General features: G+C 53.1%; 1 protein-coding gene across 1 annotated transcript; it reads right to left on the reverse strand.

Moving 5' to 3' along the window:
- Window positions 1-1,707: 1,707 nt before the first annotated feature.
- On the reverse strand, window positions 1,708-9,978 carry Disp2 (dispatched RND transporter family member 2). The gene is made up of 7 exons (XM_050134140.1): window positions 9,656-9,978; window positions 9,304-9,333; window positions 9,039-9,162; window positions 8,664-8,779; window positions 8,348-8,475; window positions 7,956-8,053; window positions 1,708-6,565 (listed from the first exon to the last, which is right to left on the reverse strand). Exons 1-7 carry the CDS (start codon window positions 9,967-9,969, stop codon window positions 3,347-3,349), a joined length of 4,029 nt encoding a protein of 1,342 aa, XP_049990097.1. The 5' UTR covers window positions 9,970-9,978; the 3' UTR covers window positions 1,708-3,346.
- Window positions 9,979-13,611: the final 3,633 nt, after the last annotated feature.

Genomic DNA, 13,611 nt, shown 5'->3' on the forward strand with positions numbered 1-13,611 from the left:
AGCAGACTCTTCTTCAGGGTGCACAGCCACACCCAGCTGAGGGAGCAGACTCTTCTTCAGGGTGCACAGACACACTCAGCTGAGGGAGCAGACTCTCCAGGACTGTGAACCTGTTGGGCTAAGGTATAGCAGGCAGTGGGAAAGCCAAGGCCAATTGCTGAGGAGATGCTGTGCTCTCATCTGAGCCAAGGCAATATTTTGTGGAGAGGGTTGCTACAGATAGATTACAGGACTCCTGAACGCTAAACATGTGCTGTACCTCTAAGCTATACCCCAGGCCAAGGCAGAACTGCTCGTGCTTAGGAAGGTAAGTCACCTCCTCCTCCCTGGGACCCATCATCCAACCTGGTCTGATTTGGATTATTGCGTCAGTGAAGAGGTTTATCAGGCCGCAAAAACTTTTCACCACTGACCAGCCATCGTAAGACATGTGTCCAACCTTCCCCCATCTTAAACATTTTTAAAAACATTTATTTATTTAATATGTATGTGAACACATGCATGCATGCACTATGATATGTATGTGGAGGCTGGATCTTGTCTCTGCCTCTCAAGTGCTGGGATTAAAGGTGTGCGCCCCCACCACCCGGGTTTGTTTGTTTTGTTTTGTTTCACGGCATGGTTTTGTTATGTTGCCCATGCTATCCTTGGTCTTCTGGCTCAAGTGGTCCTCCTGCTTTAGCCTCCCAAGTAGCTGAGGCTACAGGATCTGTATGATGTCAGCATGATCAGGGGTCATTTATCTTAACTTAGTTATCTTGCAAGGAGCTGGCCTACAGGGTCAGCTCTCTCTCTGTAGCCATAAGTCCTGGTCCTGCAGATTCAATCACACAGACCCAGAACATTCAGGGGTGGGGGTGGGGGACCACACCAAACCTGAAGACATTAAAAGAGAAAAGAAAGAAAAGCTCAAAACACATAGATTTTTTTCCTCGTCATTATTATAACAACACAGTGTAAGGACTGACAGCGTTTACATCATATTGGGCGTTATAAGTGCTCTAGAGACAATTGAAATAATACAGGAGAATATGCTTCGCTATATGCAGATACTACACAGTTCTACACCAGGGACTTGAGCATCCTCAGATTTCTGCACCCTGAGGGTAGGGTGCTGGAACAGCTCCAAGGATACTGAGGGATGGTGCCTTCTGACTTTCCGCATTCTTATGTTCTCATTTGAGTTTCTGCTCCACTTAGCTAGGGCCGCTTGGGGTGGGAGGTAGATCTCAGCATCACAGGAGCACAACAAAAGAAAACAAAAGCGCCCTCCGGCTTGCCTCTAGCTTTGCCCCAGGTTGTTTGGCACTGAAAGCTTGTCACTTCTCTGTCACTCACCTGCAGAATGGCCTAGATTGGCAGTCTTCATGTCATGCCTTCCGGATCTGCCAGGAAACTGGAGGCCCTGGAGAGCAGCACTAGGAAGGGAAGCTGGGCTCTCCCCCTCTCCTCTCCTCCCCAGTGCTCACACCCATTGGAGCAGCTACTTTTAGATATGGGAGTTCTTTGAAAGAACGATCTGGTCCTTTGGGACAGTGGGGCTGGATCACCATGTCTCCTCTCATCTGACATGCTTGATCTCTTTTTTATTTTTTATTTATTTTTATTTATTATGTATGCAATATTCTTAGTATTCTGAGGCCAGAAGAGGGCACCAAATCTTATTACAGATGGTTGTGAGCCACCATGTGGTTGCTGGGAATTGAACTCAGGACCTTTGGAAGAACAAGCAGTGCTCTTAACCACTGAGCCATCTCTCCAGCCCTCATGCTTGATCTTCTGAAGCTGCTCCAGCCGTTTCTTTCAAGATCTTCCCAGTCATCTCGTCCTGGGTACCCAAGCTCAGCAATAGCACTGCATCCATTAATGCTTGCCTGTGCATGGAAGCTGCTTCCCAGGCAGAAGGCCAGCTCTTGATATCACACCTCTATTGCCTGTAATACCATTTCAAAGCAGGGGTTCGGTCAACTTGCTGACGCTGCCTGGTGTCATGAGCTGTGTCACGTGGGATAAAGCCTCAGGACAGAACCTTAGGTTTTGGTGGGAAAAGCCAGGCTTTGGTCTTTGAGTCTCCTTAACACCCTAGAGAGACCCAGTCTTTAGAAACCAGGGAACCTGGCCTAGAGAAATTTCAGGTTCACAAACTCCCCACAAGACGGAGTCTGTGTTCTTGTCTTAACTAGATTCTGCTCAGATTCTTCTGTCCCTCAGCACCTCTCCTGGCCAAGCCTCTTTGTACTCCGTAGCCATGAGAGAGGCGCGCCCTTGAAGCCTGAGATGCGGATGGGCTTGTACCTGCTATGCTCCATCGCCAGGGGCATCTCTGGATTTCAGAGGCAAGCGCAAAGGAAAAGAGCAACGCTGGGGTCTGCTCAGACTGCAGCTCTTTCTGCAGGTGGAAGGGGAAAGAGAGTTTACAGAGAGACCCTCAAGATGGGAGCGTGGGTAAGGGTCAGAAGCAGAGGATCACGACGGCCAGGATCCACTGGCCCTGAAGCAGACAGTCCCCGAAACAGGCAGTTGGAAGGGGACTGGGAGCTGCAGTGGCAGAAGGAGCCAGTGGCGGGACTTTGGGGAAATCAATCAACTTTACTTAGTGTCGTGGCCAGCTGCAGGCCACTCTGTAGTGGAGTCGCAGAGTCCAAGGAGACTGACAGGTGTGGGCGTGGCAAAGGGGAGCATTCTGGAGTCCACTTCCGGTGAGGGAATCCTGGGTTTTCCAGATGCTCCCCGCCCCCGCCCGCAGCCATCTCTGTCCTGCCTTTGGAGAGTGTCTAGTCACACCAGCAAGCATGACGAGAGCAGGGCAGTGCAGGACAGAGGCCTAGGTTCAATTCTGGTCCAGAAAAGCTCCCCCTAAAGAGAAGTATCCCGATTAAGATCCGATGGGAAGGGGTGAGATTCAGCAGGCTGTGGAGGCTAAGGGCTTTTATAGTTAGTGAGGTTCCCTGATGGGATCCCAAAGATGGGGTAGTTTAACATCACTGAACTTGCCACCTGGGAGAAAAATGACCAGCCTCCCCTGATACCTGGAGCTGTACATCTGGCCTCCCCTCTTTTCCAGAGGAGGAGTCCTTGTTGGCACTATGCAGGCAGGTGAGCCCTCAACTCCTTACAAGGAGAGCCTGGTATCACCTTGCAAGGCCCTCCCACCGAGAATTCCAGACATAGGGGTTAAGTAGCAAAGAGATGGAGGCTGGGACGTCTGTCAGGGTCCAGGATCCATAGTTGGAGGGTGAGACACCATGTCGATGTGGAGAAATACCTTCCGGCTCTAAGCTAGTGTGGCCTCTGTCTTATTTTCACCAACAGGGTTCTGGACCCTGGTCTGGCCTTCCCTGCTCTCTCAGCTGCTGTAGCCAGAGGTGTAGGTGCTAGGCCTACGGAGCCAAACATCGGGAAGATCTGGCTGACTGTTGGGAAGCACCACCGGGCTGATGTCACCCGGCCCCCCACGGCCCTTCCAGGATAAGCTAGAATGGTGAGAGTTGGGCAGATTTGGGTCATAGATGGTCTCTTTCAGTGCCAGCCAGAGAGTCTCACGCTTCCCGTTCAGCTGGCCCCGCTCAAGTACCGGGTGTCCAGTGCCATTCATGGCTTCCGATGAGGTGCCTACAGAATCTGGCACACGGGCACTGGGCTCCGAGGCGTAGGTGTCATCAGAGGCGCTGAGTCCCTCCAGGGTGCTGGCTGAAGAGTCCGGGAGCTCTTCAACTTTGGGGTTGGGGCAGTGGGCAGGGCCTTCTGGCAGGGCCTGCAAGGGCTCAGCTTTCTGTCCCTGGGAGTCCTGCCTGATCCAGGTTTGGGGGTTGGGACCGGCTTGCTTATAAGGAGAAGAAGTCTGCAGGGCTGGGCACTGGCTGAAGACTGTCTGGTGGTCCAGAAGCAGATCCCTTGGGGAGGGAGGGGCGGGTGTCGACCCGTGGCAGCAGCTGCCGTCATGCAGCTGCAAGTCTTCAGAGAGTATGGAAGGCCGGTGGGACAGCTTGCTGGTGGCTGTGCTGGTGTCAAAGCTGGGGCTCCGGCGCCGTGCCAGGGGCTGCAGCTCATAGTGCTCAGAGAACCCGGGTGGCCCTGTCCGACCCTTCTCATCAGGCTCCTCAGTCCCGGCATCCCATGGCAGGTGAGCACAGGGCCACAGGATCTGCCCACAGTTCTTCTCTGGCCCGAAGAAACAGCACAGGGACTGGAAGAAGAAGCTGGCGAATCCACAGCCGACAAACTTGACCATCATGACGATGATGCCCAGCTTTCGATAAAGCAGAATGGTGGAAGGCAGCATGAGCACACCGGAGGCAAACAGCGCGCCGGTCCCCATGGCTGCGGCACGGCTGGTCTGGCGCAAGGAGAAAGCCACGCGGCTCAGGCGGTCGGGGTGCGGGCATAAGTGATAGGAGATGCAGTAGTTGACGGTTAAGTCTACAGAGAGGCCCACGGAGGCCGAGAGAAAGAGGGACTCGGCAGTGTTGAGCTGCCACTCGAGTAGAACCAGCAAGCCCACAGTGAGCAGCACGGTGCCAGCCACAGCTGCCACAGAGAACAAGCTGAGGGGAACGTTCCAGGTGCCCAGGAGCAGTGTGGCAAAGGCCAGGGCCAGAGCCAGACCCAGCACCACAGCAGGCTCGGTGCTTAGGCTATGCTGCAAGCTGTACAGCTCCAGGGTGCTGGTAAACCAACCTTGGGTGAGGCCCGGAGGTGCCTTGGCCAGCTCTGTAGACAACCAGCGGCTGACCTCGGTGTAGAAGTGGTGGACCGGGCCGTACTCTGTGCTGTATGGTAAATTGGTCTGGAACTTCAGAACCAGAGCGGCCAGGTTGCCATGAGCATCGAAGCGGAGTCCCAGGTCACGGGTGCCATCAGGACTTTGCTCCAGAGCCATCATCTTGAGACAGTGCAGGTAAAGCTGGGGGGCCCAGGGGAATTCTGACTGACCACAGCATAGATCGGGACTCAGGCGGCCACAGCTGGGGCTTTCCATCCACTGCTGGAGGGTTTCCACCAAACACAGCGTAGGCCAACCCTCTGGCTGATCGCCAAAGAAGCTCTGATTCCGGGCTCCATGGCAGAGCGCCAGAAGCCACTCCTGGGCTTCGGGGCTGCTGGGTGCGAAGTCAGGATCGCTTACTACTGAGCTGTTGCTGCGAGGGTCCAGAGGATCACTAGTGTCTACTGGCAGGACTCCCCACACCAGAACTACTGGCAAGTTGCCACCCTCGTTTGGAGGCAGATCCTCGAACAGGAACTGCTGGCGGTATTCAGCATCAAAGCGCTCAAAGGGATGGCTAGACCGGAAGACCTGGCCGCCAAGTGGTAGAAGAATGGGCAGTTGCAGGCGAGGGCTGACGCCGCCGATATAGGCGCCCCCTGCCGCCAACGCTGCGAACCAGCAGATCCAGATGTACCGAAACTTAATTACGCCGCAGGGCAACAGGCGCTGGAAGAGCAGCCGCGAAAGGATGGAAATAATCCTGCGAAGAACGCGGATCCGTCTGTGCAACGCCAGCAACAGCCGCAAGGGGCCGCTACCGCCCCTCTGGCCCTGCGCTTGGGACACACAGCCTCGTGCCAGGTAGCGCTCCTGGAGCACAACGGTGGCAGGAAGCCAGAGTAGTGTGAGCCCCATGTGTACTAGCACAGCAGTGCCCATGAAAAGGGCGAAGCAACGCACGGTGGGCAGGCGGCTCAGGTAGCTGCCGTAGAAGGCCGCGCTGGTGGTGAGGCCTGAGACCAGAAGCAGGTAGCCAAAGTGGTGCATGGTGCGGCCCACACGATGCCCTAGACCCCCGGAGGGCACCTGGCCCCTGCTGAGGCGCCACAGGTCGAAGAAGATGAGAGTGTAATTGACACAGACGCCACTAAGCAGAAGGAGGGAGGCTAGATTGACAAAGGGGAAGTAGGCCATGCGGAATGCAACGTGGTAAAGAAAGAAGGCCACCATTAGGGAGCCTAGCACCCCCAGCAGTGACATGAACGTGATGAAGAGTGAACGCAGGTAGAGGGACATACCAAAGAAGATGACAACCAGGGCCAGCAAGGGGTACATGGTATCTTCGGCCAGGTAGTACTTCAGCAGTCTAGGCTTGAGGCCCAAGTCCATGCCACTGATAGAAGTATAGTTGTCAGAGACCTTGACGGGGTCAGCTAGGCCATCCAGGTAAATATCTAGCAGGGAGGAAGTCTTTATAATGGGCAGGAAGAGCAGGGCAAACTTGAGGGAGGGCACTTGGTAGTCTGCAGTCTGGGGACTCAGGAAGTCTCTGTCTAGCAGAAAGTGGAGGAGTTGGTAGACAGCGCTGCTCCGGGTACACTTGGTGGGAACTTGGGCACAAAACGGGGGCCTGTTCTGCCCGGATCCCATACAAGCGGGCACCAGGACACCACGGTGATAGAAGGTGGCGCAGAACCGAAGCAGGGCCAGCGTGCGGTCTGCGTCAGCTTGGGTAGTGTCCTGGCAGGAGGAGCGGTTGGACAGCACAGCCAGATAGTTGCCCAGGGACCAACTGGGGCAGCATTCATTGGCTGCCGATCGCTGGCACAGAGCCCCGAAGCTGATATGAGAGCGGATCTGTAGGGCACACAGGAGTGGGAGGAGGGAGCTCAGAGGGAAGTCCAGGGGCCAGGTCTCCCCAGACCTGCCCTGGGCCCTCTCCTCTTCCGTCACACTGAAGGGCAGAGAGAAAGCATCTTGACAGCCCATCAAAAAATGCTTTATCTCAAAGCTGCCTTTGCCCCTGGCCTAGATTCTAGCAGCTCTATCCTGGCTTCATCGAAGACGACCCTCAGGGCAGTGTTCCCAGGCCTCTCCCAGAGGCTCTGCCGGAAGCGCTCCTACAGGCCACCCAACCTTAACTCAGCAACTTCCTGAGTCAGGGACTGGAATGGAGGTGACAGGCCACATATGGAACAAGACCAGGAGACCGGGAGCCGGAGTGAGCAAGCAGTGGGGGACTCTCTAGGGTCACTGAGAAATCCCGGCTTCTCTTTTCCCTGGGGTGCTCAACTCTTTTCCCAGCCTGTACCCCTTTTCCTCTTCAGCCTTGCTGTTCACATCACAGCAGCTGGGGTTGTACAAAGAGCCCCCACCCAGGAGTCAGACGCCCCGGCTCTGCTAAACCAACACGCACAGCCTAGGGGCTTAGTTCTCAGTGACAAAGATGCTGAATGTTTACCAAGCCGTCGCTAGTGTCAGCATTATGCTAAAGTCTTCCAAATCCCATCTCATTTCACTGGCACGATCCCTATAAGGGATGTCCCATCACTGTCCCTTTCCCACTCCTGCAAGGCCGAGGATGTGGCTCGGTAACAGAGCACGTGCTTAGCGCACACAAGTATCTAAGTTTGTTCCCCAGCACTGCAAAAACAAAACCCAGCACATATGAGGCCCTGAGAGATTAGGAAGTCATGTGCCAAGGGAGCCCTAGAGCTAGCCTTGAACTTGAGTACCTTAGTAAAGAACACATATTCTTAACCAGTGTCCTTTGATGCTCCGGATGCCATGGTGTGACACTGGGGGTGTGTGTGTCTTGGGCCACAGAACTACACAGTGGTTTCCACACTGGTTTTAGCAGGGAACCCATCATAGATGTGATTTGTATGTGGTTCTCTAAAAGCATAGTGGAATTGGCCTTGCTTGGGTTGAAAAGGGCTGCAGCCTTGAAGCCTAGAGTTTCAGCTTCCAAGGGTCAGAGTCCCCTCAACACATTTTTGGGATCTCTTTTCAAACCCTTTGAAATTCCCCAGGCTCTGCTTGAACTCTCTTTGTGACAGGAGGTTGGTGCTTCTAAAATCAGGCAACTTTGTTTTCCTATTCCGAACCAGATCCTCCAGTAGAGTTGGGATACTTTCCCAAGCAGGCTCTTCCCAGGCCACCCTGGCGGTCCTGCAGTGCACCGGCTCCAGGTCCTTTGTGTCCTCAGTTCCCACCCAAGCCCCTGGCGTCTCCCCAGCCAGCTCACCTGCTCCTGTTCTATGCGACACATGGAGTGGATGGCTTGCAGGTTCCACAGGCTTCCTCCAGAGGTGGATACAAACACCAGCTTTGCATGGCTCTTCTCTGCAACACAACCCCCACATGGCTCAGCCCTTTGACCCCAGAACCTGGCCCCCCAAAGAGAAGATGCTCATCCTAGGCCACATGAATGAAGCCTTGATTCCCAGGAGTCTGAAGCCTATGCCTGATACCTCATCTTGCCTGCATCAGCTTGACTGCACCTGACCGGAGTATTTGAGACCTATTTTATTACTTCATCTTCCTTGGCTTGAATATGGCTCGTGGCTCTGTCTGCCCACATCTGCTGGGGACCTTCTCATTCTACTCGGTGGGGCTCCCACTGAAGTCAGGGCTCACCAGGAGGACCACAAAAGAAGTTCTCCTCTTCTTTGTCTTCCATGGGCTCCACCATCCTTTTGGTTCGGACCACACTCTCCTCAGCCCTGCTCCAGGCTGCAGGGCTCAGGGTGCTGAGGAGGTTTGAGCTGAAATAGAGAGAGTAGTGGTTTTCCCAGGGTACTCTTGGGGATGGTGGACTCACATGAAATGGGAGACCACTCCCCCAGGGAACATCAGCAACCTCACACATGTCTTCGGAGAGGTCACCCAGTGTCCCCTCCCAGAGTTTCTCCTCCCTTTCTCCTCTCAATGGGAAGATGGGAAAACCTGTTACCTGTTCATCTCAGGGTCTGGGGAAAGAGAAAACAGATTCTTGGGGCCAGTGAGGGCCTGCATCGCTTTCCAGACTTCCAGTTTTCTGCTGATCTCTGTGTCTCGAGGTTCAAAACCCTACAGGGAGGAGAGCAGAGAGGGGCAGGCATGCAGGAGGGAGTGGGGCCAAGGAAGGAGTGCCCTCCTTCTGTGCTTTTCCCAGGTCTGCCCCTTTGGTTCCCCCTCCCTGGATTGTAGACATATTCTCTCAGTACCGACCTTACAGGAGCCCACCAAGGCGACCTTACTCCCAAGAGGGCCAACTGTCTGCCTCAGACTGAGCTGCAAGGTTCCGTCCAGGGGTCTCCCTCCCTCCCCCAGTCCCCAGGCCTCTCACCAGTAAAGGCTCAGAAAAGTCAAGTGGAGGACTTCCCAACAGCCCAGCTAGGGTACAGAGGAAGATGAAGGCCAGACACAGCAGCAGCACGGCCATTGGCCACTCGGCAATCAGCTGGGAATAACTGGAGAAGAGGGAGGAAGCCCATATGAGTTGATGGTGGGTGTGGTGGTAAGGCTGGTCACCTGGGAGAGCAGAGCAGAGAGCCCATGGAGTGGGTACCAGCCTGGCCATGCCTGGGAGTACAGGGGAGGCCTGGACCTACCTCTTTGGCATCCGGAAAGTGCGTTCCTGCCTGCGGAAGAGAAGAAGAGATTTACCAGTCTTCTGGTGTGTGCGTGTGTCCGGTTAGAGGTGGGGCAAAGACTGAGTGTGCATTGGATGGGGAGGGTGAGTGACAGAGATGACAGGGCATAGAGGAAGTGGTATCAGTTTTTAGAGTTGCCCACCCCTAAATTTCAGTGCTCCCCCCCCCCCCGGCCCTCTCTCCAAGCTTCCTCCTTCATCAGAGGCAGTAGACATCCAAAGCTCCTCCTGAGAGAGGAATCTGGAGGCTTCCGTCAGGGTCTGCTGCACCTTTCAATGGCAGCCAGAAGGTTCTTCCAGCCCCTCCTTACCTGACGCTGACCACGTGGCGCTGCACAGAGGGTGGCTTCCAGCCCCCATCATGCTGTGCGGGGTCTATGGCAGTGCTGAGGTTGGAAACATGAGCACACAGAGAGGCTTGATCGCCCAACCCTAGTAAGGAACTGCCTTCTTGATAGTCTTGAGGTGCTCGAGGAAAGGCAAAATGTCCAGCTGTTAGCGGGCTGGTTGGGTCTACAGCCTGGAGGGTGGAGACTGTGGGCGCCGAGACTGCTGCACCTGCTGGGTCTTCAAGAGGACAGGTGTGGAGGGAGCAGCTCCTCTCCGGGCTTGCCTCAGGAGCCATGCCTTTGGTCTGGGACCTGGGAGAGGGCAGGCAGAGAAGGAGGAGTGTTGGTGGGTTATCTCTGCCCCAGGGTCCTTTAGTAAGCAAGACAAGGAGGTGAGAGCTCAGGGTTGGTTTTTCCATTAGTTCTGAGGGCGGAGGAGGGAGGAAGCTCAAGGCCTGCATGCTGAGGCCCGAGCTTTCATCCAAACATCCGTGCCTACAAAAAAATATCGCTGGCAACCTGCCACGTGTCAAACCCTGCTTGCTATCACACTTGTTACTGCATACATGATCTTATTCGCTGTCTACAAAAAGAAGAATTTTCTTGTTTTACAGGTTTGAAAGCAGATGCAGTGAGAAGTAAAGATTAGGACCATGAGCCACGTTCAAGATCTTCTGACCTTCCTGTATGGTTGTCTGTTTATCCCCACCCCACCTCTCTCCAGGGTCTTAATGTGTATACCTGGCTGTCCTGGTACTCAATATGTAGACCAGGTTGTCCTTGAACTCATAGAGATCTGCCTGCCTCTGCCCAGGTTTGGGATTAAAGGGCTGCTCCACTGTGTCCAGCACATGTCTTTGAGCACCTGCGTCCGTCATTCTCTCCCTAAACCAGTCACTTGTATCTCTCTGTTCCATTGGCCTACTGGGTATTTCTTCATGTATTTGATGCAGCTGGATATCAGATCATAGACTTGCCCCCTCTCAGCTGGGTGGTGGAGGCTGGGAATGCAGAAGCTGGTGGTGAGAAAGGTTCATCCTCATAGCTTCAGCGCCTTGATCAGCTCACTGGCTCAGAAGGTGGCCAGGGTTCATTAGGTGAACACAGTGCTGGCTTGACTGTGAGGAGTGGTGTGGTGATGAATAAGACTCCGTTCCTGCCCCTGGGAATCATAGTAGTTGAGAGATGCAGACAGCCCAACTGCTGGTTTGTATGAGAAAGAAATCCAGATGGCTGTATATTAATGGGGATGAAGGAAGTTGGAAAGTTCAGCAAACAGGAGCGCTGCCCTTCTGACAGCCCTGGTCTGGGGCCATGCACAGCAGGGCTTTACTTTGTCAAGGTGTGCACAGTTCAGACAGGGAGCTGGAATATGGCAGGAAGGAGTCAGTGATGACCCCAAATTATTCATAAGACAATGCTGTGTGTAGGTCTCTTTCCAATCTTCTGCTCCAAGAGGAGGTAGAGTCTCACTTCTGCAGCAGGACTGTCAGTCTTAGGGAAAAGAAAAGATGGCTACAGGGCAGACTGCCTGGAGATGGCTGTTTAAGAGAGAACAAGTCTAAAGGGAGCCATAGAGGTGGGCTCTAGGCTCCATCATCTTTTGGCTCTTGGGTCCCCAGAAAAGACATTGAAGCATTTGATGTTAAATGTGTTTTTTTTTTTTTTGTTTTGTTTTGTTTTGTTTTTCGAGACAGGGTTTCTCTGTGGCTTTGGAGCCTGTCCTGGAACTAGCTCTGTAGACCAGGCTGGTCTCGAACTCACAGTGATCCGCCTGCCTCTGCCTCCCGAGTGCTGGGATGTCAAATGTTTTGATGCAGCAATTTGCCTTCTTGTCCTTTTCCAGACTCAGGACCATAGGGAGTGTGTGCTCTAAGGAGCATATTTGCATGGGCAACTTGTCCCTTCAGGTTCTCGGGTGATACCCCCAGTTCACAAAGGCTTATATCTTGGGAGTCTCGCCGTAGCTCTAACCTTAAAATCTTTCTTGGTTTGTTCTCTAAAAGCTGCATTTGAAATCTGATGTCATGATTGAGATCACTGATATTTATTTGTACTTACTCAACATTTACAAATACATAAATTTGACTGAAGATGATCTAAAGCAAGACATCAGAAGGGCTTCATAAAATGCTGATGACATAAGCAACCAGGGTGCTGGTGTACCAACTCTTGGAGGCCAGTCCCTTTGAGCCAGAGAGAAGTTGGATAAATGCCCTGTGTCATGTGTATGTGTGAGATCATTTATTAATTTATTTACTTGTCAAGACGGGCTCTCACTGTGTACCTCAGGCTGGCCTTGAACTCAGAACTCTCCTGCCTTAGCTCCCTGAATGCTAGGATTCCAGATGCGTGCCACCACGCGTGGTGCTGACATTTACTAGAGTTTTTAATTCTACAGGTTCTCCTAGTTTACTTATTCATTTATTTCCTTGTATATTCCACATGCTATAAACACAGTGCCTTGGTCTGCACTGGGGCCTGAAGACTTGAATAAGGCCAGCATCAGCAAGGGTCTCTCTCTGGAGAACAAAGCCTGCTTTCTGTGTCTTACTCTCCTGAAAAAGGCTTTCCAACTTCCACTTGTGGGGCCTCCTCTTCCCTCAGTCTGGAGACAGTGTGTCAATCTCTGCTTTTTGCCTTTGAAGACGGCCTTTCATTTCACCATTGCCTGCTCACCTCCCCGCCTGTTACGTGATTATTTCTTTCCCCCTTACCTGGCTGCCTGCTTGCATACACATTGGTTATGCGGCTGTCCGTGATCTCCCCCTTCTGCACTATGCCTGCCATTATATCTCTGCGGAGAGCCAGAAACTCTCCAGCCTGGCTGCTGTAGGCTTGGCCTTTATCTCAATCGCTTCAACTTATTTATTTAATTTGTAGCACTCAGTTTGATCTGGGTTGGGTCCCGACATGACCAGTATTAGCTCTGCTCCCCCTCTTTAGAGTAGGGCCTGCCTCCTAGGGGTTAAGGCAGTGTGGTAGCCAGGGTGGAGGTGAGGGGCCTGGTGCAACAGTCCATGACCTTACAGTGCAGAGCACAGACGTGTCCTAAGAGCCAGGCCCCCACTTGAAGTGTCAGTCTCTTTTGTAATAGAAGCCAGTCACAGGGAATGCTGCTGGGAAACGGAGCACTCTCTTTCCCCAAATCCTTGCTGTTAAAGGGGATCAAGTCTCCATCGTTTGCTCCCTTCCATTGGGGTCTCTATGGCTCTTGCCCCCCACCCGGGCCCTTTCAGTCCCCTTCAGATATCACGGATCAACTGATTCTAATTTTACCCTTCTTCGCTGTGTAGGACCTTGCAGCAGAGGAGAGAACCTGGGATTCTCTGGCCTTACTACAGTAAAGCTGAGTCTCTGTCTCAGTCTTTTGGTCTTTTCAGTGAGAAGAGCCAGGCCTCTAACTAGGAGGAGAGGCTTCCCAGGTTTCCTGCCTGCACTGCACAGCCTATGAGCCAAGTCAGGCAAGGGATTGAAAGTGGTGACTCTGGCCTCACTTTATCAGGACCCCAGGCACAGAGCCCCAGCTTGGGAGCCCGGGAAGGGAAAATGCGTATGAATTAACCTCCCCTGGACACAGAGTAGTCATCTGGATGTCTCTGTGATCCCACAGGGTGGCCAGGACAGGCGACGGGAGCAGTCCACACCGTCAAGAAAATAAATGGTCATTTTAAAAACACAAATAATAAACTATTTCAGACATTTCTGTAAGTCAATGAATTTATGAAATACTGTAGGATTGGAAGTTGGGCCTCTTGTTCAGATACTTGGAGGCAAATGATCCCCAAACCCTTCAGGCTTTTCTCTCTCTCCAGGCTTTTGATATATAGCCCAGGCTGACATCAAAGTCAGGGCAATCCCGTCCTCAGCCTCCCAAGCTGAGATTACATATAGCCCATGCAAGCCTTGTTCTATTTACACTTCTACCTCTGTCTCCT

The sequence above is a fragment of the Alexandromys fortis genome, unplaced genomic scaffold (genome assembly GCF_014885135.2).
Source record: "Alexandromys fortis isolate MF-2015 unplaced genomic scaffold, M_Fortis_MF-2015_v1.1 scaffold_6, whole genome shotgun sequence".
NCBI classification, from domain to species: Eukaryota; Metazoa; Chordata; class Mammalia; order Rodentia; family Cricetidae; genus Alexandromys; species Alexandromys fortis.

Excerpts from the sequence above, each read along its gene's own strand:
- Disp2 (XM_050134140.1), bottom strand. The coding sequence starts at position 9,969 with ATGGCTCCTGAGGCAAGCCCGGAGAGGAGCTGCTCCCTCCACACCTGT. Across the intron at positions 9,334-9,655 it reads CGCCACGTGGTCAGCGTCAG|GCAGGAACGCACTTTCCGGA; the intron begins GTAAGGAGGGGC and ends TCTCTTCCGCAG. Across the intron at positions 8,476-8,663 it reads CCAGACCCTGAGATGAACAG|CTCAAACCTCCTCAGCACCC; the intron begins GTAACAGGTTTT and ends TCTCTATTTCAG.